Source organism: Portunus trituberculatus, chromosome 31 (assembly GCF_017591435.1).
Source record: "Portunus trituberculatus isolate SZX2019 chromosome 31, ASM1759143v1, whole genome shotgun sequence".
Lineage (NCBI taxonomy): Eukaryota > Metazoa > Arthropoda > Malacostraca > Decapoda > Portunidae > Portunus > Portunus trituberculatus.
In genome coordinates, this window is record NC_059285.1 from 11,984,792 (window position 1) to 12,010,629 (window position 25,838).

The 25,838-nt window shown below is 37.2% G+C and overlaps 1 protein-coding gene across 8 annotated transcripts in view; it reads right to left on the minus strand.

Annotated features, from left to right (window-relative positions):
- LOC123511423 (arrestin domain-containing protein 3-like) overlaps positions 1-25,207 on the minus strand; it is a 49,641-nt gene extending 24,434 nt beyond the window's left edge. For 3 of the 8 annotated variants that reach the window (XM_045267289.1, XM_045267296.1, XM_045267297.1), the window contains exons 1-5: positions 24,509-24,530; positions 23,515-23,634; positions 22,069-22,215; positions 20,881-21,095; positions 17,689-17,868 (exon numbers count right to left, since the gene is read on the minus strand). In XM_045267289.1, the coding sequence (XP_045123224.1) occupies positions 17,689-17,868; positions 20,881-21,095; positions 22,069-22,215; positions 23,515-23,634; positions 24,509-24,515 (669 nt within the window). In that variant the 5' untranslated portion in view covers positions 24,516-24,530. Of the gene's footprint in view, positions 1-17,685; positions 17,869-20,880; positions 21,096-22,068; positions 22,216-23,514; positions 23,635-24,301; positions 24,321-24,437; positions 24,589-24,941; positions 24,961-25,040 lie in introns of those variants that run through there. The other 5 variants (XM_045267291.1, XM_045267295.1, XM_045267292.1 and 2 more) reach the window with 5 other exon arrangements.
- Positions 25,208-25,838: the final 631 nt, after the last annotated feature.

The following is a 25,838-nucleotide window of genomic DNA, read 5'->3' on the forward strand; positions in this document are numbered from 1 at the left end:
TGAGATGGATGGAAAATTATTTGAGGGGGAGAGAAATCAGGACGGTAGTCAAAGATATGAAGTCCAACTGGAGAGCAGTAGAAAGCGGAGTGCCACAGGGGTCAGTATTGGCGCCAATACTTTTTCTCATATATATAAATGACATGCCAGGAGTGAACAGCTACATAAATCATTTTGCGGACGATGGAAAACTGTGCAGAGTTATAAGGCAAAACGAGGATTGTCAAATACTGCAGGAAGACCTACCGTATTTTACGGCTTGCAAGACGCTGCATCTTGGAAGACGCACCCTAATATTTGAAAGAAATTTCTAAGAAAAAAAAAGTTATTCTCATACAAGAACACATTCACCATATACCCGACCACTGTACACAAAAAACATCAGAAGCAAGGAGTCTGCAAGACACTATTGATTCACCACTCATTACAAATTTGCTGGAGCACTCACCACAAATTTAAAACTATGTAAATAAAAACACCATAGGTAAATACATATACACTGTGAAACAGTCCATCTCTTGTTTTAGTGGCGGGCGACGGCATGTTTTGGACCTGTTGTTTACATTATGGAATCACTTGTCCGATCACCCAAACCGAACACGTCAGTGCTGCAGTTTGTATTTATTTTATTTTGCAGTCATGCTTCATAGGCTTTATCAATGTGAATACAATTCACAAGTGAAGTTTTGACTCTTGCTTGAATGAGTAAGCCACTTGGATGTTCTATTAATAAAGGTATAAAGGCACCTGGCATGATGTGTATGCATTCGTGTGCATGTATGTGTGTGTTGCAATGAGACGAGGGAGCGGCCCGTTTCTCCACACGCTGAGCAGGCTGCAGGAAGGATTATGGTATTGTAAATACTTGTAACACCTAAGTACTGAGTTTACATAATATAAAAGGCCAAATTAAATGGTACTTAAGCTACCATCATAATGTAATGACTCAACATACAAATCCAGGTCACTATCTGTCAAGTGTCCAAGCTCACTTGAGGTTGGATGCTGCCTTACAATACAACATTCATCTTGGAAGACGCACTAGTATTTTTCAGGGTATTTTTTAGGAAAAAAAAGTGCGTCTTGTAAGCCATAAAATACGGTAAATAAAATATGGGAATGGAGTAAAAAGTGAGAAATGGAATTCAATGTGGACAAAAGGCATGTCATGGAAATGGGAAAGAGTGAAAGACGACCAGTGTGAATCTATAAGATGGGAGACGGATTAGAACTGGAGAAAGTAAAAAAGGAAAAGAATTTGGGAGTGACGATGGAAAAAAATAATCAACCGGTAAGCCATATTGATAGAATTTTCAGACATATAATTTGCTAAGGAATATTGGAATAGCATTTCACTACATGGACAAACAAATGATGAAGAAATTGATAGGTACTATAATAAGACCCAGACTGGAATACGCAGGAGTAGTGTGGACCCCCATAAAAGAAACACATAAGGAAGCTGGAGAGACTACAAAAAATGGCTACAAGAATGGTTCCAGAATTTGAAGGGATGACATATGAGGAGAGACTAAAGGCTATGGATCTACCAACCCTGGAACAGAGAAGGGAGAGAGGAGATCTGATACAAGTTTATATATTGATAAACAGAATGGACCAAGTGGATAATGAGAAACTGATTCTGAGAGAAGAATATGACATTTGAAGCACAAGATCACATAGTAAAAAGCTGAGGAAGGGAAGGTGTCTAAGAGATATTAAAAAATATAGTTTCCCACAAAGATGTGTTGAGACGTGGAACAGCTTGAGTGAAGAAGTGGTGTCAGCAACGAGTGTGCATAGTTTTAAAGAAAAATTGGATAAGTGTAGATATGGAGACAGGACCACACGAGCGTAAAGCCCAGGCCCTGTAAAACTACAACTAGGTACATACACTCATTCACAGAGAAAGATTGAAAGAATTGAGAAACAAAGTGAAAGAAAGAAATGAGAAACGTACAGAGACCAAGAAAAAAAAGTTTTTTTTTAAAGTTTGGTACATGAGACAGAGGAAATGGTACATCAAGGAAAGAGAAGAAAGAGCAGAGGAGGAAATGAGGGGAAAGGTGGAAAATTAAAAGTTGCTTATACTAATATAAATGGACTCGTCTCAGGGATAAATGAATTGAACTACTTTATTAAAGAGGTTGAGCCTGACATAATGGGGATCACAGAAACAAAACTAAGAGATCAACTAACACTAAACCCCATAGGGAATGGGCTGTACAATATCTATATGAAAAATAGAAAAGCGAAGCAGGGTGGAGGAGTGATGATACTAAGCAAAAAAAAAACCTAGAGGTAACGAACGTGAATTAAGGCAAAAACAGTGCAGAAATTATATCAGTTGTAGTTGAAAAAAATTACATGTAGAAGAAAAATTTGTAGTCTGCTATGTACCACCCAAGACAAGATCTTGAAGTCTAACAGAATATGAGGAAGTTTTGAAAGACACTGAACACTCACTAATCGAAATATTAGAAAAGAAAATAAATACTGCAATAATGGGGGACTTCAACTGTAAGGAAGTGCACTGGGAAGATATGACTACAGAGAGAAATAAGGATTCTTGGGGTTACATATTACTGGAGTTAACTATGGAATATACAATGACAATGGATTCAAGAAAACACCAGATTTAGGAATAGAGAAGAGCCATCAAGACTGGATTTATTATTTACAACGGAACCTGAAATTGTGGATGGAGTAGAGTATAAGACATCTTTGGCAAAAAGTGATCATGTACTAATAGTAGCGACCTTCAAGGAAGTGATTAGGAATGAACGGAATGAAAAACATAGAAAAGGAAGATTGACATGTAGCAAAACAAATTTTAGAGAGCTCAAAGACTTTTTCCAAAAGATGGACTGGACTAAATTTGACAACCAAGCAGGAGTGGAGGAAAAGTGAATGGCATTTAAAGAAATTTATAATGATGGAGTGAATAGATATGTACCAAGACTGAAAATTAAAGTCAAATATAAGGAAGAATGGTTTAATAGAAAATGTGAAGAAGCAAGAGATAGAAGGGATAGAACGTGGAAGATAAGGAGAAAAGACAAACGTCCAAGGAAGTGGCAAGACTACATCAGAGAAAAACTATGAGAAAAACATAACAGAAAAATGCAAGGATCAGCCAAAGATCTTTTACAGATATATAAACGGAAAGTTAAAAAACAAATACAAAATAGAGAAACTAGGTTATGAAAATAATGAATATAGCGATGAATTGGAAATGGCTGAAATAATAAACAGACACTTTCAAGAAGTTTTTACAAGAGAAAAAACATTAATTATGAAGAACTAGGAAATAAATCTCCAGCGATGAGAGACATCGTTATTTCAGAGCAGGAAATAATGATACAACTAAGAAATTTAGATGTAAGAAAATCACAGAGTCCGGATGGAATTGCAAATTGGATATTGAAAGAGTGTAGAGAAGAGTTGGCAAATAAGGAATACAATATAATAAAATGTTCTATTGAAAAAGGAAAAATACCAGAAGACTGGAAAAAAGCCAATATTGTGCCAATATATAAAGGAGGAAATAAGGAGAACTCAACAAATTACTGGCCAGTTTCCTAACAAGAACAATAGCTAAAATATGTGAATGTGTAATCACAGAAAGATGGACGAAACATTTGGAAGAAAAAAAATATAATTAATGAAAGACAATTTGGCTTTACATAAGGAAGATCATGCATAACAAACCTTATATGCTTTTACTCTAGTCATAGACATAACACATGAAAGAGATGGATGGGTTGACAGTGTATTTTTAGATTTAAAAAAAGCATTTGATAAAGTTCCACACAGAAAATTAATAAGAAAACTGGAAGATATAGGGGGAATAAAAGGAAAATTGCTGGAATGGATGAAGGATTTCCTAACTGGAAGAACTATGAGAGTGACAATTAGAGATAAGGAGTCCACCTGGAAGGAGGTTATAAGTGGGGTTCTGCAAGGTTCTGTGTTGGCCCCAATTATGTTTGCAATATACATAAATGACATGGACGAAGGAGTAGAAAGCTATATGAGTTTCTTTGCAGATGACGCAAAACTTTTGAAGAAAGTTGGATCGCATGATGATGGTAGAACTCTACACCAGGACTTAGATAGACTATGGGAATGTAGTAAAAGATGGGAGATGGAATTCAACATTAAGAATCTTAATGTAGCATAATGGAATTTGGGAAGAGCAAAAATAGGATAACAAGACAATAAACTTGGAGAAGAGAAGATTAAGAAGGTGGAAAGTGAAAAGGACCTGGGAGTTCTCATAACAAAAGAAATGTCCCCCCATAAACACATAAATACTTGAAGAAATACCTTATAGTCGAACTTTCACACTAGTGGTTGTAAACAAAGGCTCCCTGGCATACCTGTTCCCCCTTCGCCAGTTGTAACTTGTGCTGCTGCGGTCATCAGAATAACATTCTCCTGCATTCTATCTGTAGTTTTTTTTCATTTATAAACTTACATTAACACCAAAGGGTTATTAGTGGTGAAAATATCTGATAATCAAATGGCTGCACATCTGGTCATATACAAAGCTCTGTCATCTCCCTTCTCACAGCTGTCACTGTACCACTCTGATACCATATTACTGGTAATACCAGTATATCGGATGCCGATGCGCATCCCTAGTCCTGCCGCAGTCTTGAGAAAAACAACATTCTCCTGTATTTTGTCAGTAGTTTTCATTTTGAAACTAAGGATGGCACCAAAGAGGCTTATTAGTGGTGAAAATAAGGAATCTGGTGAGAATGCAAGTGTTAGTGAGCCACAGCCTTCCATTAGTGGATTCACAGGAATTACATCAAGAGAAACTTTACAAAGATGTTTTCATGGATGGTGACTCGTCTTCCAGCGACCTCCCTCATCCTCCCCACCCTTCTACCCTCTTCTAAATTATCCATCACCAGCCTTCACTTATGGTATTTACAAATCAAAATTGTAAAAGAAAATACATTGAAATTTTTATAAACTTGAGGTTTTGCTAAGATTAGAACAAATTGCCTGATTTATATGTATCAATAGTTGAACTTTTTAATACTCGAGCAGCCAATTGGAATGAATTAAGTTCGAGTATTGAGTCTCCACTGTATTTCTGTAAGAATATTTCATATTTTCCTTGTATTGTCCTTTCGTATATAATGTTTCTGCATTCAGTGTCAGCAAAAGAATTCCTTAATTTTAAAAAATCTGCTCTTTTGTAGTCATCTCTGTAACTTATCCCATCCTCCTCCTGTATTTCTGGCTCTAATGTCACATTATCACTTCTTCCCATTGGACTGAGGTATTGTATGCTGGGAGAGGTCTCTGATTTCTTCGTGAATACATGGTCAAGTAACGATGGTTCTTCTTGTCCCCTGTACCTTGTTGACTTCTCCACCCACCATAGTCATCTGTAACACTTCTTTGCTCCACTGTCCAGCATTATCCATTACTTCCATCTCTCTCCAGTTAGTTTTTTTTACAGTTAAAGTCTCCAGCTAAAAGTATTCTTCCGTCTCTAAGATTTGTTTCAACAAAGCACATAATACATCCAAGTTTTTCTCTTTCAAATAATCCTTAACCTCTAACACACTGGATAACAACCCATCTATATTAGTATAACTCACTCGTAATTTCTTGCCTCCTCCACGACCTCTTCCTTCTTCTGTAGATACCACTTCTATAGTCTCTCCAGTAGAAAATCTTTTTCTTGATCTCCGTCTTTTTTTCATTTTTTTCCTTAGCTTCATTTCTTAGCACTTTCTCTTTTTCCCTCTCCACTAGGTTCATATTTCTTTTTATCCATATATCTTTGTTCAGTATTGTTGGCCACCTTCTCTTTCCTTGTCATAATTTCCTCCACTGCCACTTGGGATCTCATTCTCACTTTCATTAGTCTCTTAACCAACTCATTAAATCTTCCCAACCTAATCACTTCCTCCACCTCCTGGTGCAGCTCCTGTGTGCTGTCCTGGACCTGTTTGATAATAGATTTGGCCAATTCTCTCTCTTCATGTTCTCTCATGAACTTAATTTGATTTTTTTTTCCTTCATCCCAAAAATCACAAAACAGATATTTTCACCACTAATGAGCCTTTGGTGTTAATGTAAGTTTATAAATGAAAAAAAACTACAGATAGAATGCAGGAGAATGTTATTCTGATGACCGCAGCAGCAAAAGTTACAACTGGCGGAGGGGGAACAGGGATGCCAGGGAGCCTTTGTTTACAACCACTAGTGTGAACGTTCGACTATAAGGTATTTTTTCAAGTATTAAATCGAAATTTTGCATTCGAGTATTGAAAAGTTTCAGTATTTAGACATTTGAGTAATGAGTCTCCACTGTATAATGAAAGTAAAGAAATATGTACCTTTTTATAGAGTTAAGAAAAAAATTCACGCTTGCTACAATGCTAGATGCACACACGCGAAAAAGGCAAAAGATAAAGCTTGGAAGAAACTCATTAAGCAGAGAAATGACAATAACAGACAGCAGTATAAGGATGCAAGAAATTAATAAATTAGAATAAGGAGAGAGGAAGAAAGAAACTTTGAGAAAGATGTGGTGAGTAAAAGCAAAGACAAGCCCAAGCTTTTCTACAAATTCATAAATGCCAAAATGAAGAACAAGGAAACAATAGAAAAGGAGGGAAGACATACCAAACAGAGAAGGAAATGTGTGAAATAAAGAATGAGAGCTTCAGAATGGTGTTCACTGTAGAAGATCTTACAGAACCAAATAGGACATTGCATTGCTAAGCATTACAGAAAATCACAGTGCAAAAAGAAGATATTAGAAAATTATTGGATAACTTGGATGTCAGAAAAGCAATGGAGCCAGATGGTGTATCAAGCTGGGTGCTAAAAAATTTGGGATATAATTACAAGTTCACTAAATGAAGGGAAAGTTCCACTACAATGGAAAAGAGCCAATGTAATATTTATATTCAATGGGGGAAAGGCAACTGAGCCATTAAATTACAGACCGGTGTCACTTACAAGCATTATGGGAAAGTCGTGTGAAATAATTATCAAAGAAAAATGGGTTAAACATCTGCAAGAAGAACAAGTCATAACAAACAGACAATTTGGGATATAAAATATCTGGATAAGGAGATATGAATCAGGAAGAAAGGGAAAGAGAGAACTGAGAAGTGAAGCTAGGAAAAAAAAAATGAGAGGACAGAGAACGAGAAGAAGAAATTCTACTGGAGAGTGCTAGATGTGAGGCTGAGGAAATGGTATATTTGGGAAGGGGAAGGAAAAGCATGAAGAGTCATGTATACAAACATAGATGGATTTATATCAGGAAGGTTGGGAGTGAGAGATTATATATTGGAAAAAGGACAAGACATGGTATGTATAACAGAAACAAAGTTAAGTGAAGAGATCCAAGATAATTTTAAAGAACAAGGATATAATGTTCAGAGGAGAGACAGAAGGGGAAAAGCAGGAGGAGTATTAATAATGGTTCAAGAGGATATATACATGGAGGAGGCACAGTATGGAGATGGACTGGCAGAGGTTCTAAGCAAAACAATTAGAACCAGTGGAGGAGTACAGTAAACCCTCAATAAAACGGACAATATGGAGACGGGTCTGTCATTACATCCAAAGATCCATTATAACTGAGGATCCATTACATTTGAAGAAAATACCAGACAGATCCGTTATATCCCAAAGTTTGTCCGGTATTTTTTAACAATTTTACCAAAAAATAATGTGTATGTACATTCCCAACTTCCAACCACAACAACAAGACGATTGTGCCACGACACCACAGCATCCTCTATTTATACCCGCCACCGCCCCATTCCTGTGGCACGCTACGTGGAATTCTTGTGAAAACTTGTTATGGGACGACATCCTCACTATAACGGATGAAAATCTGTTATAGCGAGGGTTCGTCCGGTCAGATCTTTTGTCCATTATATCCGATAGCCGGTATATTGAGATCCATTATATTGGGGGTTTACTGTATCATAGTAACATATGTGCCACCAACAACTACTACATGAAAGACTGATGTACACAAAGAAATGCAAAGTGAAGTGCTAAACTACCTGGACAATATGTTGAGGAAGGACAGAAGATTGTTATTTGTGGGGGATCCAAACTGTAAACATGTAAATTGGGAAGAAATGAATGCAACCAGTCATGCTAGACATTGTGGGGAAGAAGTGTTACAACTGGCAATGGTAAACACATTGGACCAATGGGTGAAGGACTATACAAGGTATAGAGAAGAAGAAGAATCTATGCTGGATTTGGTATTCACAGAAAAAAGATAAAACAGAGCTGTGTCCAACCATCAAATATCATAACCCAATCAGAAAAAGTAATTATGTTGTTCTAGAAATTGAATTAGAAGATCAGGAAAATTTGAAATATAGTGAGGAACACAAACAAAGACTGAATCATGCCAAGACAAATTTTGAAGAATTAAGGAATTACTTTGGTAGTATTGATTGGAAAGAAGTCAAGAAAGGCAAGATAGTCCAAGAGAAGTATGAAATATTTCTAGATAAGTATAATGAGGTAAAAAGAACATGTTCCCAAATACATAGTAAGAGAGAGCAAACACATGTGGTATATTGTTGACCATTGCTAACTCAGACTAATAGGGGGAAAGGTTGGTCCAACAAACGGGAATGTCTGTCTTGTCCGACTTATCCAAATTCCCCAACTCATACTAAAAAATAAATAAATAAATAAATAAATAAATAAATAAAAAATGGTGCTGGATTTCCTTATTTAATTTTGGGGGGATTTAAAATTCCGGAATTACATTTGTCTCTCCGAAACCTTCAGACCAGATGGTGTAGTTTATTTTATGATAATTAAATACCCTTCCCACCAGGAAGGCATTTTTAAATGTCTCCTGCAGTTGCATCATAGCCTGACTCTTGCCCTACACAGTACATGTCCAGGCATCAGAAATAACTCCTTACATAAATTGATGAGGATTAAAATCAGAAACTTCAAGAAGAGAAGAAAACAAAAAACAAACAAACAAACCTATCACTGGGAGACATCTGGACCTTGAATCCTCGTCTCCCCTCTGTCACTTGTGTTATCTCCAAATTCACTCCCGCCCTTCTCCACCATCTCTCTACATCATAAGACTGCTATTATCTTTTCAAACACTGTTTTTTCTCACTAACTTCATCATCACAACTATATATCACATAATTCTCACAATAACACTATTAGCTACAAAAGATTATGTTGAGGCAGAGGTATAATTTTTTTTTATTTTTTTATTTTATTTTTTTTTTTTTTTTTTTTTTTTTTACGGTAAGGCCTATAGCGCCTGTAGGCACACTTGAAGAGTGTATGGGAAGCGCTGTTCAGCTTCCGCCCATTAGTGGTGCAGGCAATTTTATTTATAGTGGTACCCATATTAGGGCCCATATCACCACCCAAGCTCATCTTGAGTGTAACCACCTAGAACCTGGGTATCATGGTGACATGTAGGTATTTAAACCACTCGACAAATGGCAAAGTGTTTTAAGGCTGTACGTGGTGGGATTCGAACCTACGCGTGGACGTCTGCCCGATCCCACGCTCACCACCTTATCCACTACGCCACCACCTCCCTGGACCAGATGAGTAATAAATACTTCACTGTATCATTATCTCACTTCAACACACTAATAATGACTCAGAGAGTGTCCAGTTCAGTAGTAAAACAGCAGATTGCCATGATGCTGCTGATGGTGCCTTCCCAACCCTCAGTAATAGTAAATATTACCTATTGAAGTGGAGATCTGATGCCTGATCATCTTATCATGCTCCAGGAAGTCACTATTGTGTATACACAATCATGTGTGAAAATTTCATGTCAATCAGATGAATACAAATAACAAAACAAGGATGAAATTATGAAAAATCTTTCGGAGCAAATATGTTGAAAAGTGTTTTTTATACTTCAAAAATGTTCACAAAATTGGTATAAACTCTAATCTACTTTTGTTTGGTATCACTTCAAACTACAACAAAAATGCAATTTTTTGTTGGAATTAGAATTTTGATAATGTCAAGAGGAGGAGAGAGAAAAAAAAAAAAAAAAAAAAAAAAAACTCCGCAGGCAATTCAATTCGGACTTTAGTCCCCAGGGTGGTCAGAGTCACAAAATCCGAGTTATCAGCGTCCGAGTTATCAAGGTTCAACAGTAATGCTATATATGCAAAAGCTAAAAAGTGTAAGGATGCAGGTTGGAAAAAATTATGGAAGCAACAAAATAGTGAATAAGAAGCAGTACAAAGAGACATGAAACAAACACATTAGAATAAGAAGGGAGGAGGAGAGAAATTTTGGAAAGAATATTGTGAAGAGATGTGAAGAGGAACCTAAGCTTTCTAATAAGCATATAAATGGAAAAATGACAGACGAAGAAACCATCACCAAGTTAATTAAAGGAAATAGGATATATGAAGCAAGGTAAGAAACTAGTTAACGTATAAATGAGAGCTTTAAATTTAATGAAGAGGGAGATTTCATAGAACAAAACAACCAAGCGACACAAGAAGGACTAAGAAAAAAACACTGTGGTGGATAAAAAGAAAACTGCAAATTACTTAAAAAGGTGGATGTAAGAAAGGCAATGGGGCCAGATGGAGTGCCAAGATGGACACTGAGAGAATGTAGAGAACAACTGATGGAACCAATTTGGAATGTGATCAACAGCTCTCTAATGGAAGGGAAGGTACCAAGGAAATGGAAAAGAGCAAATATAGTCCCAATATACAAAAGGAGGAATAAAAGACAGTCCCTAAATTATACAGCAGTGTCACTAACTATTGTGGGAAAGACCTGTAAAATTGTTATTAAAGAAAAATTAATAGAATATCTGGAGGGAAATTAAATCATTAATAGGTCCCAATCTGATTTCAGAAAAGGTAGATCATGCATAAAAAAAATTACTAAACTTTTATACAAGAATAATATATGAAATACAAGGGAAAGATGGGTGGGTTGACACTGTATTTTAGATATCATATTAAGAAGGCTTTTGACAGAGTGCCACATAGAAGACTCCTATGGAAAATTGAACACATTGGAGGAATACAAGTGAATATCTTAAATAGGATGACAGACTACTTAACAGATAGGGAAATGAGGACGATGATAAGAGATATCTCATCAAGCTGGAGCACAGTTACTAGTGGCATACCACAGGGTTCGGTGGTGGCACCAATTATGTTCTAAGTATATATCAACAATATACAAGAGGATTTGAGTAGCTACATAAATTTATTTACAGATGATGCAAATCTTTTGAGAGTAATAAGAAACATTGGTGACTGTATGGAATTGCAGAGAGATATTGACAAGATCTGGGAATGGAACCAAAAGTGGAAATTAAAATTCAATACCAGGAAATGCCATGTAATGGAAATGGGTAAAAGTAATAAAGACCTATGTAGGAATACAAAATGGGAGAAGAGATTATAATGAAAAGGAATGACTGAGAAAATGGAACTACCAACTTGGATGGATAGATAGGAAAGAGGAGATCTAATAACAATGTATATGTTAGTAAACCGTACAGAAAAGATAGATAGACAAGACCTGGTATCACTGATAGAGGCTGGAGATAATCAAACAAGAGGACACTCCAGGAGCATGAAAAGTCAGTGTCTGAGGGACATTAAAAAGTTGTTTTCCCCCATAGGATAGTGAACATCTGAAATGGACTGAGTGAAGAGATTGTAGCAGCAGAAAGTGTGCACAAATTTGGGAAAAGTTGGATAAAAGTAGTTATGGAGACAGGTCACTATGACCCCCGCTTAAACCCTGTAATATACAACTAGGTAAATACACATACATACATACATACATACATACATACACACACACATAGTCGAAAAATGTAAGGAACAACTAAAATTGTTCTACAAATTCATAAATGGAAAAATAAGACAAAAAGAAACTATAGAAAGGTTAAAAGGAGAAAACGGAATGGTGGAAGACCCAAAAAGCATGGCAGAACTGTTAAATAGTAAATTTCATGAGGTCTTTACTAAGGAATCCAAATTTGAAAGACCGCAGGGTAATAGAGAGACTGTCTATATGAGAGATTAAAGTAACCAAGCTTGAAATAAAAAAGTTAATGACAGAACTAGATGAGGAAAAGGCAATGGGACCGGATGAAGTCTCAGGCAGAATACTGAAAGAATGTAGGGAAGAACTAGCAAGTCCAATATACATCATCATAAAATGCTCAATTGAAAATGGAACAGTGCCAGTGGAGTGGAAAAGAGCTGAGGTGGTTCCCATATATATGAGTGGAAGGAAGGAAGAACCTTTAAATTACAGACCGGTATCACTAACTAGTGTAATATGCAAGATGTGTGAAAAAGTAATAAAGAAGCAATGGATTGAGTTTCTTGAAGACAACAAAATATTATCAAATAGCCAATTTGGTTTTAGAAAAGGTCGGTAATGTGTAACAAATTTATTGAGTTTCTACTCTAGAATAGCTGATAAAGTACAAGAGAGAGAGGGATGGGTTGACTGTATTTATTTAGATCTAAAAAAAAGGCATTTGATAAAGTGCCACATGAAAGATTACTATGGAAGTTAGAGGAGAAGGGTGGATTAAAAGGAAGCACATTGAGATGGATGAAGAATTACTTAAGGGGGAGAGAAATAAGGACGATAGTTAAAGATATGAAGTCCAAGTGGAGAACAGTAGACAGCGAAGTGCCACATGGGTCAGTATTAGCGCCAATACTTTTTCTCGTATATATAAATGACATGCCAGAGGGAGTGAACAGCTACATAAATCTGTTTGCGGATGATGCGAAACTGTGAAGAGTCATTAAACAAAAAGAGGATTGTGAAATACTACAGGAAGACTTAAACAAGATCTGGAAATGGAGCAAAAAATGGGAAATGGAATTCAATGTGGACAAAAGTCATGTCATGGAAATGGGAAAAAGTGAAAGACGACCAGTGGGAATCTATAAGATGGAAGATGGAGTAGAACTAGAAAAAGTAAAAAAGGAAAAGGACTTGGGAGTGACAATGGAAGAAAATAATCAACCGGTAAGCCATATTGATAGAATTTTCAGAGAGACGTATAATTTGCTAAGGAATATTGTAGCATCATTTCACTATATGGACAAGGAAATGATGAAGAAATTGATAAGTACTAAAATAAGACCTAGATTGGAATATGCAGGAGTTGTGTGGACTCCCCATAAAAGAAACACATAAGAAAATTAGAGAGACTACAAAAAATGGCTACAAGAATGGTTCCAGAATTTAAAGGGATGACATATGAGGAGAGACTAAAGGCTATGGATCTACCAACCTTGGGGCAGAGAAGAGAGAGAGGGGATCTGATACAAGTTTATAAATTGATTAACAGAATGGATGAAGTGGATAATGAGAAACTGATCCTGAGAGAAGAATATGACTTTAGAAGCACAAGATCACATAGTAAGAAACTAAGGAAGGGACGATGTCTGAGAGATGTTAAAAAATCTAGTTTCCCGCAAAGATGTGTTGAGACTTTGAACAGTTTGAGTGAGGAAGTGGTGTCAGCAAAGAGTGTACATAGTTTTAGAGAAAAATTAGATAAGTGTAGATATGGAGACAGGACCACACGAGCATAAAGCCCAGGCCCTGTAAAACTACAACTAGGTAAATACAACTAGGTAAATACACACACACACACACACACACACACACACACACTGGCGCCGTTCCGACAATCAGCTGATCCTCACTACATACCGGTTGTACAGTTTTTACAGTGGCCTGGGCAGGTAGTGTGGACTCATTTTTCTTCATGCAATCAATTATTAAGGAAAGATGAGTGAAAAAGAGATTCCATCAAAATACAGACATGAGATTAGAGAAGGAAGGAAAGCTGATGATGACTATGCTGGTGAGGGTGAGCGTGTATTCGAAGGTTTCGATATGACGACTACTTCACTACTAAAAAGAGTGTTAAATATTGAATATAAACTAGATAAATTGATAAAGGAGAAGATGGAAATGAAAGTGAATGCAGAACAGGATAAAGAGTTTATAAAACTGAGAGAAAGGATAAAAAAAAAGTGGAAGAACGAAAAACTAAAAAAGGAAGTAGCTAACTACAAAAAGCAGATGGAAGAAGGACTCGGTAAAGCCAAGAATGAAAAAGAGAAGCTGAAAGATCTAGTAAACAAGGAAGAGGAAAGAATACAGAACGTGATTAAAAAAAAAGTACAAGCATGGAGTCCAAGATAAGAAAGATAAGGCTGATTTTCAGGAGGGGATTCAAGAACAACTTAAAAAAAGAAAATATGACAAGCAAAATGATAGGAGTCCTCAAGACAAAAGAAAATTTAGTTAGAGAAATTGCAGAAAAAAAGAAGTGTGTAGTCATATTTGGAATAAAAGAAAAAAATATAAAATATAGACCAAAAAGAGAAAAACAAGAAATAAAATCAGTCAAAGACCTACTGAAGAATCTAAACGACGAAGATAGGCAGAACTTGGAAGAGGAAGTAGAAGAAATAAACAGAATGGGACCATATCAAGAAGGAAAAATGAGACCAATTAAAATACTACTAAAATCACAAGCAGCAACAGAAGAAATAATATATAGAACAACAAAACTTAGAGAAACAGAAGGCTGCAAGGATATCTATATAAAGAAAAATAGAAATGAAGAAGAAAGGAAGAGATACAATGAACTGGCAGCAGCAGTAAGGGAAAAGAGTAATGAAAGGTCAGAAGAGGAGAAGAAGGCATTTTTGTGGAGAATTCTAGGAGACAGGATAAGGAAATGGTATATAAACGAGAAGGAAGAGAAAAAAGTGGAACAAGTTTAACTAAAAATGATAAAGGCAAAAGACTAAAAATGATGTATACGAACATAGACGGGGTTTTATCAAGTAAACTAGAATTAAGAGATTACATAAAGAAAATCCAGATATTGTATGCCTGACTGAAACAAAACTAAATAAGGCAATCAAAATAGACTTGGATAATAGGTATAATGTATGGAGAAGAGACAGAGTGGGTAAAGGAGGAGGAGGAGTCATGATTATGTTAAGGAAGGAGATAGTGATAAATGAAATGGAATGTGAGGAAGGAAAAGTAGAAGTAGTGTATATTAAGATGCATATTAATAAAAAAGAGATAACAATCATTGTAACATATGTGCCACCAAAAACAAATTCATGGACCAATCAAGAATATAAAGACATGATAGATGACACAATAAGGAGTCTAACAAGAATCGTTAAAGAAAGGAGAAAAGTGATATTAGTAGGAGATTTCAACTGTAAAGAAGTGGACTGGGAAAATTATGAAAGTGGTATGGGGGAAGAAGCCTGGGGAGAACGATTCTTGAACTTAATGATAGACAATATGATGGACCAGAGAGTAAAGGAATGCACAAGATTCAGAGGAAACGACGAGCCGGCAAGATTGGACCTAGTTTTTACAAGGGGTATACAAATGAATGATGATATAGGATATAAGTGCCCATTGGGAAAGAGTGACCATGCGATATTAGAAATAGATATAGAAGAGGGAAAGGAAGATAGAGATGATTCATACAAAGGAGACCGATTAAATTACAGAAAGGCTGATATTGAAAATCTCAAGAACTATTTTAAAAACGTAGACTGGGAGGAGATGGAAAACTCAGAGACAATGCAAGACAAATATAACTTATTTTTGGAAATATACAAAACAGGAGTCAGGGAATATGTCCCAAAATATAGACCTAAAGTAGAAGGAAAGAAAGATTGGTTTAATGCAAGGTGTGCCAAGGCAAAGGAGAAAAGAGATAGAGCATGGAAAAGGTGGAGGAGAAATAGGAATCCAGCAAATAAGGAAAACTTCAAAGCAGAGAGAAATGAATATGTAAAGGTGAGGAAGGAAGAGGAAAAGAACTTCGAAAAAGACATTGTAAAAAAATGTAAGGAGCAACCAAAATTGTTCTATAGATTCATAAATGGAAAAATTAGGCAAAAAGAAACAATAGAAAGGTTAAAAGGAGAGAACGAGATGGTGGAAGACCCAAAAAGTATGGCAGAACTATTAAATAAAAAATTCCAGGAGGTCTTTACTAAGGAATCCAAATTTGAGAGGCCACAGAGTAATAGAAAGACAATCTATATGAAAGAGATTAAAGTAACCAAGCTTGAAATAAAAGAGTTAATGAAGGAAATGGATGAAGAGAAGGCAATGGGACCAGATGAAGTCTCAGGCAGAATACTGAAAGAATGTAGGGAAGAACTAGCAAGTCCTATATACAACATCATAAAATGCTCAATAGAAAATGGAACAGTACCAGTAGAATGGAAAAAAGCTGAGGTGGTTCCCATATATAAGAGAGGAAGGAAAGAAGAACCTTTAAATTACAGACCGGTATCACTAACTAGTGTAATATGCAAGATGTGTGAAAGAATAAGAAAGAAACAATGGATCGAATTCCTTGAAGACAACAAATTAATATCAAATAGCCAATTTGGTTTTAGAAAAAGACGGTCTTGTGTTACTAATTTATTGAGTTTCTATTCTAGAATAGTTGATAGAGTACAAGAGAGGGAGGGATGGGTTGACTGTATTTATTTGGATTTAAAAAAGGCGTTTGACAAAGTGCCACATACAAGATTACTGTGGAAGTTAGAGGAGAAGGGTGGCTTAAAAGGAAGCACATCGAGATGGATAGAAAATTATTTGAGGGGGAGAAAAATAAGGACGGTAGTTAAAAGATATGAAGTCAAAGTGGAGAGCAGTAGAAAGCGGAGTGCCACAGGGGTCAGTATTGGCACCAATACTTTTCCTCATTTATATTAACGACAAGCCAGAAGGAGTGAACAGCTACATAAATCTGTTTGCGGACGATACGAAACTGTGAAGAGTTATAAAGCAAAAGGAGGATTGTGAAATACTGCAAGAAGACCTCAATAAGATCTGGGAATGGAGTAAGAAGTGGGAAATGGAATTCAATGTGAACCAAAGCCATGTCATGGAAATGGGAAAGAGTGAAAGACGACCTCTGGGAATCTATAAGATGGGAGATGGAGTAGAACTGGAGAAAGTCAAAAAGGAAAAGGACTTAGGAGTGACGATGGAAGAAAACAATCAACCAGTAAGCCATATTGATAGAATTTTTAGAGAAACATATAATTTGCTAAGGAATATTGGAGTAAGTGTGTGGAGTAGTGTGGATCCCTCATAAAAAGAAACACATAAGGAAATTGGAGAGGCTACAAAAAATAGCTACAAGAATGGTTCCAGAATTTGAAGGGATGAAATATGAGGAGAGACTAAAGGCTATGGATCTACCAACCCTGGAACAAAGAAGGGAGAGAGGAGACCTGATACAAGTTTATAAATTGATCAACGGAATGGACCAAGTGGATAATGAGAAACTGATCCTGAGAGAAGAATATGACATCCGAAGCACAAGATCGCATGGTAAAAAGCTGAGAAAAGGAAGATGTCTGAGAGATATTAAAAAATATAGTTTCCCGCAGAGATGTATTGAGACGTGGAACAGTTTAGATGAAGAAGTAGTGTCTGCAACGAGTGTGCATCTTTTAAAGTAAGATTGGATAAGTGTAGATATGGAGACGGGGCCACACGAGCATAAAGCCCAGGCCCTGTAAAACTACAACTAGGTAAATACACACATACACACACACACACACACACACACACACACACACACTGTTCAATCTTGGCTTTGGTGTGGTTGACTTCATTCCCTGTCATGTTTGTACACTCAGCATTGATTAACATCTTCTCGCCAGGCACAAAGCCAGAACGGTCAATGCGCAGCACTATTGACATGGGGCCACTGCGGCAGCAGAAACAGCACAGGTACTTTTCATCGGTGTAACTGATGGGCAGCTGAAGGGAGGAGGATAAGATGCATTAGTATAAGGAAGCATCAAACATTCAAAGCCTTCTCCATTTTTTCACTTTTTTTTGGTAATAGACTAATACTTTCATTTACTCATTAGCCCACAACTTAGCTGAGTGATTCTCAAACTGTGTGCCATAGTGCAGAAGAGTGCCACAACCATCCACCAAGTGCAATGTATAATTTCCCTGGGTAGGTTGTAGAGTTGGTGCACCCTCACAGTCAAAGATATACCATTAATGTGCCACTACACAATAAAGTTTGACAACCTCTCATTTAGACAAATTGCTACAACTTTCCATCACCATAATGGCATAGAGTGAAAAACCAAAGAAAGGAAAACCTTGAGAATCAAATTTCTCTAGCTCATCCATCAAACACACACACACACACACACATGCTTATAACAGATGGTAAGAGGGCATACATTAATATTATAACAGTATACATACCACCCAGAACCAGTGCTTGGGAATATGAACAGTATCAAATGGTGATGAGAACTACTCTAGACAGAATGAAGCAAGAACTCATCAGAAAGGATAGAGTGATGATAGTCAGGGACTTTAATTGTAAAGAAATAGTGTGGGAGGACTACGAAGTGGTGAACGGTGGGGTGAACGGTGGTGAGTGGGCAGAGGAATTGTTAAATGTAGCAACAAATAACTTGATGACACAGTGGTTGAGATCACCAACAAGGTGCAGGGGACAAGATGTTGCAGCAAGGTTGGATTTGGTATTTACCAGGGGCATCTCTCTAAAAGAGGAAATTGAACATGAATGTCCCTTGGGGAAAAGCAATCATGATGTCCTAAGCTTTGAGCTGGATACAGAATTAAGCACGAATAAGATTGTGGAACGCAGGGAGGAAAAATTAAATTATATTAAGGCAAATTATAACCATATAAGGGAGTTCTTTAATGAAATTGACTGGTCCGTGGTATACCAGAAAAGGGATATGCAATTGAAATACGATAAATTTATGGATTTATATAACTCTGCTGTGAAAAAGTTTGTGCCATATCATAGAAAGAGGACTTTACAAAATAAACAGTGGTTTAATAGAAATTGTGAAGAAGCAAACAAAGAAAAGGCATGGAAGAAACTTAAGAAAAACAGTGATGTATTATCAAGAGAAGTTTACAAAACAGCAAGGAATAGATATGTTGAAGTAAGGAGAACAGCACAAAAGGAATATGAACAGAGGGTGGTGGAAAACTGTGATAGTGACCCTAAAATGTTTTACAAATTCATAAATGGAAAACTAAATATAAGGGAGGCAATAGAAAAGGTAAAAAAATGGGGAAGAAGTATATGAGGATGCTAGAGATATAGCTGAAATTTTGAACGACAACTTTTGCAAAGTGTTTACAAAGGAGGAGCATTTTATAGGAGAAAGGCCTACGGAAATAAAGCAAATGCAGGACATCATGGTTACTAAGGAAGATGTAAGGAAAATTATAAGCAATTTGGATATTAATAAATCAATGGGGCCTGATGGCATATCTGGGAGGTTGCTAAAAGAATGTAAGGATCAATTGTTGAACCCGTATTTGATATTGTGGAAACCTCCATACGAACAGGAATAGTCCCGAAAGAGTGGAAAAGAGCTGACATTGTGCCTATATATAAGAATGGTAGTAGAATGGAACCGCTAAATTATAGACCAGTATCGTTGACTAGTATATTGTGCAAGGTATGTGAAGAAGTAATTAAAGCTAAGTGGAGTGAGTATCTAGAAAGTGAAAACATTCTGAGTGAAAGAGAATTTGGTTTCAGAAAAGGAAGATCGTGCGTATCCAATTTATTATGTTTTTATTCAAGAGTGACTGACATACAACAACATAGAGAGGGATTGGTGGATGCTATCTACCTGGACTTGAGAAAGGCCTTTGATAAAGTACCACACAATAGACTGATGTGGAAACTAAAGAAGATTGGAGGAGTAAATGATAAACTAACAAAATGGATGGAAAATCACTTAGTGGGAAGAGAAATGAAAACAGTGGTGAGAGGAAGGAAGTCCAAGTGGAAGAAGGTAACCAGTGGAGTTCCACAAGGGTCAGTGATTGGTCCCATCATGTTTTTGATTTATGTTAATGATATGCCAGTAGGAATTGACAGTTACATGAACATGTTTGCAGACGATACTAAAATTATGAGGAGAGTAAAGAATGTGGAAGATTGTAACAAGTTACAGGAAGATCTTGATAAAATATACGAGTGGAGTAAAGAGTAGCAGATGGAATTCAATATAGACAAGAGCCATGTTATGAAAATGGGAAGAAGTAGATACAGACCAAACAGGAATTACAGGCTGGGTGATGAGAAAATTAAAGAGACCAATGAGGAGAAAGACTTAGGAGTAACTGTGCAAAACACTTTGTCACCGGAGAAACACATTAACAAGATATTTGGGAAAACATATAACATGCTTCAAAATATTGGCTTTGCATTCCACTACCTAGATGAAGGAATGATGAAGATGACATTATGTACCTTAATAAGACCCCCAGTTAGAATATGCAGCTTGTGTCTGGTCACTGCATATGAAGAAAAATGTGAAGAAGGTGGAAAGGGTACAGAGGCTGGCAACAAGGATGGTACCAGGACTCAGGGAGTTAGACTATGAGGAAAGACTGAGGAAACTGGGGCTGACCACATTAGAAGAGAGAAGAACAAGAGGAGACATGATAACTATGTATAAATTGGTGAACAAGATTAACATATTGGACAGAGTTGATAAAGGTGACCACAAGTAATCATCTCTGGGGACATGGAAAAAAATTAATAAAAGACATCTGTCTAAATGACATGAGAAAATACAGTTTCCCGCATCGTAGTATTGATAAGTGGAATAAACTGAGCAGTGATGTCGTTGACGCGGTGTGTGTCAATCAGATGAAAGAGATATGACAGGAGTGGACAAGGAGACAGGACACAGAAAGCCCTGTAATACACAAATAGGTAAACACACACACACACACACACACACACACACGTGCTTGGGGATTGGTATTAAGGTCCAAAAGAGTGTTGACAGAATACGGTCGAGTGCAAGACTTATCAATCTTCCACGGGATGTCCATCTTGGCCTTGCATTGGTGGCGGATCTTCCCCACATGTGACTCAAATGATGAGGGGATGCCAGTGGGTAAAAGGAAGGCAAAGCGAAAGACATGCTGGCCAGGGGGAAGCTCATATGAATCTTTGCCTGCAGGATGAACAGGATTCCATTACACTCTGCTGTCAGGAATTCTACTAGGGTTAAATGTTGCTCATTCTTTCTGGATTAAAACTGACACATTTTAGATTGATTATGAGTTATATATATATATATATATATATATATATATATATATATATATATATATATATATATATATATATATATATATATATATATATATATATATATATATATATATATATATATATATATATATATATATGCCTATTTTCACATGAAAGGAGGTAAAATAGAAGAAAAATGAGGTGAAGCAACAAGTCACTGAAAGAATAGTGAAACTATAATAAAGTAAAAAAAAGTACAACTACTGTTGAGATGATCTATATAAGCTGGTGTGTGGCTGAATAACAATCTTATCAAATATATAACTCAAAAGATTAACAGCAAAATGTCTAAAAAAAATATTCAAGTACATGGATAAAAATAAATTAATAATGAGAAGATCACAAAGCACTGTAATATAGTGAGCATTCAGGATGTAGCAACCACCTCTGGCATGTAACATTTACATAAAGCTGAGGTGTCACTACCATGGCACCAAGAACCCAGCCAACCACACTATCAAATGTTTGTCTCATTTTAAATACCTAATGAGCCATCTGGTTTATAAAGAATAAAGTGTTCATCTCACACACAAAAACAAATTCTCAAGTATCTTAATTAAAGAACCTTCTTTCTTAACTTTGAAAGCACTGGCAAAAAAAACTGCAAACATATAAGGGAAAAAAAAGCATGGTAGTAAAAGAAAAATTAGAGACCAAAAGGGGGAAAAACTGATCTGATACTCCCCTTTGGAAAGACTTGAAAGGTACGGAACAGGAGAAAATCAGAAGACAGTGCACCCTTCCAGACTTCCCGAGAATGGACACGCCTCCACTGGTTGCTCCACCCTAAATATCAGCCATCCAGCCAGTTCACTGGTCAGTGAGTCACCCACCGTTGCCCCACATCCAGTAGTTCATATCATAGTATTTCTCTTGGCTGGTATAGTGGTGGGTCTCTGTCTTACGGTCATTCCCTGTTCCCGTGGTTTTCCTCTCAGTCCAGTGAACCTTTGCATATCCCTTGAACTCCACCTCAATACCTGCCAGAAAAAAATACAAGACAATCAGACAAATATATATTAAATGGAGTTAAATCAATCATTAGAAACACACCATAACTCCCCTATTTCCCAACAAGCTTGGAGACATGAGCCAACCTGGAAAACCTGCATTTAGAGGCAATTTCTAGGATAAAGGCGGGTTCACATGTGCCAATTTGCAACTGAAATTGCAAGTTGGTTCAGTTTCCAACTGAATGTTGGTGCCTAGCAACTGGAAAAACCAGTTGCAAAACAAGACCAACACGTTGGTCTTGTTCAGTTGATTTGCAACTTTATTTACATTGTGACGTCACAGAGTAATCTATGAAAATGTGGTCTCCAGATGTAGAGAAGATGTTCGAGTTGGTGAGGGTAAAGAACACATCTGGGACCCCACAAATTAATTATAGCTACAGAAGAAGAAGAAGAAGAAGAAGAAAAAAGTTTACCTAAATCGTCATTCGATGAAATAACTGCCACTCTCCATGAACTGCTTTCCTCAATGCAGGGTGTTGTCGGAGGTGAAAACTGACGATTTGCCAGGATTTAATTTGATAGCCAGGGAAATATCCACGGGCATTTTCTTTTCTGTTGACTCTTCCAGTATGCCAAAAGAAGAGCAACTACTGCTTCAGCATTGTCACTGGAGAAAGACATCTTGGCGGGTAGCTGTTCGTTTATTTTCACTTCCCACCAAGCTGCCAACAAGTCAATACTTTCCAATCGCTATGTGTGACGTGTTCTGACTAGAAGGGCTCAGTCAATACTTCTAGTGACTTTCAATTTTAGTAGCAAATTGGCACATGTGAACCCACTTTTTTTTCTTTTTTTTTTATTTATACCATGTGGGCTTTTCACGGGAATTTCTGGGAAAGGGGCTTTTTGGGGTACCTCTTATCTCAAAGCCCACCCACTAGGAAACCGTTGCCCTGAGTGAGGAAGCCCAACCTACGCTCAGACCATGGACAGGATTCGAACCCGTGCGCTTGGAAACCTTTCGGACTCCAAAGCACGCATGGTTCCACTGTACCACAGCGGCCCCTGTACTTTAACATATAATGCATCGCTAAGTAAGCTATAGTGAAAGATCATTCCAATTCCATACACATAGATTAAAAATGTCAAAAGTTAACCTTTACACTCAAAGTAAGACAACACATGCTGAACAACAATCAGACTAACTCACCTCTGTGGTGAAAGATCATTCCACTTCCATGCAAATAGATAAAAAATGTCAAAAGTCAACCTTTACACTCAAAGTAAGACAACACATGTTGGACGACAAACAGACAGACTGACCTCTGCACTTCTTGGGTTTATCACAAGTCACCCTGACATCACCGGTGATGTTCTGGCCAGTGAAGAAGACTCCCGATGGGTTATCAAAGACCACTGCTATAGTAGTAGGCATCTTGACTTCTGCAGAAAGGAAGCAACATATCAACAACATTGTCCCCACAAATGCAACATCATAGTAATGGGAAACATTTGATTTGTAGTCTCCTCCTCTAGACACAAGTATCACCAATGTCTAACACAACAAATCCTACCATGACAGCTACTTCTGTCTTGTAGTACTGAAATAATTTGCACTAGCTCACCTATACATCCAAATACAGAAATACATAACACTTGCAGTGCATACATGAAGCTAATATAAGAATATTGTTTAGTTATAATTTGTCCTTAAAAGAATCAAATAAGAGCCACTTCTTTTTGCAAATATTTCATAACATGGTAGAACAAGTAAAATTGTGTATAAAAAAAAAAATTACATTTCATAACAGCATATATAAGAATATGATTTTAATGATAGTTAATCTTTGTGGTGAATTATTCTAAATATTGTCCAACCTATTCTTGAAAACTGTAATTGTTATGTAATTGACTTAACTGAAGGTAAAAAAATACTAGTAGTACCAACAGCTGTATTCCTGATTAATACCACAAGTATCACATTTCAGTGTCAAATATTATTTCTAAAAGAAAACCTTTAAAAACTATATATAAAATTACAATGTTTGACAAGAGATACATTACAGAAATTGACTTAATTACACAGGAGTGAGCCTCGCGCAATACTCACTACCGCCGCCAGCCACGCCTGTAGTGCCCAAGAGCGATTACATAATGCATACTCACCACCCCCCTCCTACTCCTGGCCACATTTACTCCTTGGCACTGGTCCTCTCTAATCAATGCCAATCTTTGCTTTCACTTACCACAGCCAACACTTTCGTTCACTACTTGAATCACTGGACCACGTGTCTCTAACAGGTGTATTGAAAATTACCGCTCATGCTAGTCCTCAGTGCTCACTGCTTTATCAACACCGCGCCTCAACGCAACTTTATCCCTCACACTGACAAACTGAAACGCTTGTCCGCGCACACATGACACTACACACTTGCCTTGCTTACTAATAACTATTACGGCCAGATCCGACACCCAATACACCACACAGCAGATTTCTCACTATACGTCCTACACAATGGCAAACAAGCAATACAACTTTTTAGTATGGTGAAATAGTAGTACCCAGTAACCTTGTCTGCTAGTGTATCTGTCCTTAGCTCCTCCTCTCACTACAACCCCATTTCTATACACTGAAGAGTAGCTTGAGACAAGAAGCACCGGAGTATTGTCAGAAATATTCAGTGTTTCAATGCTGGGTACACACAAAAAAGTACTGGTTAACAAAGCTGGCCCATTCTGTCCACCCCTACCATCATCGCCGCCGCCGCCTATCACGTAACCTTTCTGCCCACTCACGCCACGTCTGACCCTCTGCAAATGTCAACTGGTCACTCTGGAAGGTTGCTCACGTGTGTCAAAGCGGAAGAGTGTGGCGAGATGTCCGTCAGTGGTCTTCCCTGCGCGGCCAGTACTGATGCTGTTGTTCCTCCCACAACTGCACAACACTAGTGCGATAGCGCTGTTTGTCTGCCGCCGCCCCGCCGCCCTCACTTTAATATTTCTTCAGGACTAACAATGATGTTTTCAGTGTTATCATCTTATCCTGGTCATTTTTTTACTAATATAATTAATTATTCAATATTTTTCTGCCGTATGCATATGTTTGATAATGAAGAAACGGCATTTTTTTAAGGAAAGGCTACTAGAGTAGTCACGCGAACGCTCAAGGTTATTTTATGTTCCCATCTTTCCTCCGGAGTTTAGTAGCTTCCAAGATTACACCATCTCCAGACGCAGTAAATGATATGTAATTGGACCTCTACCAGAGTCAGAGTCAAGATCAACACACCAACTAATTGATTGATTGATTGATACATTTATTGTTGAATTAATAAATAATTACAACAGAGGAGGAGGATGGGCCTTGCCACCCACCCCCCGGGCAAGGACTTTAGGTTAAAGTATCACAAAAATAACTCTGGACAGTATACACAGCAAGAATACAAGTATTTCAATAAATAAATACACATATTGCACACCTTATTGCCTAAGACATCCTACAGTCTGGGATCAAACTGAGGATATTCCCTGAGTATTTCCTTGAGGGTGGCAGAGTCTATGAGATGGTCAATGAGGCTGTACAAGTCATGCTGACCTTGTGGCCTAAATTTAGCAATGAGAGGACATTCCACGATATAGTGACGCAG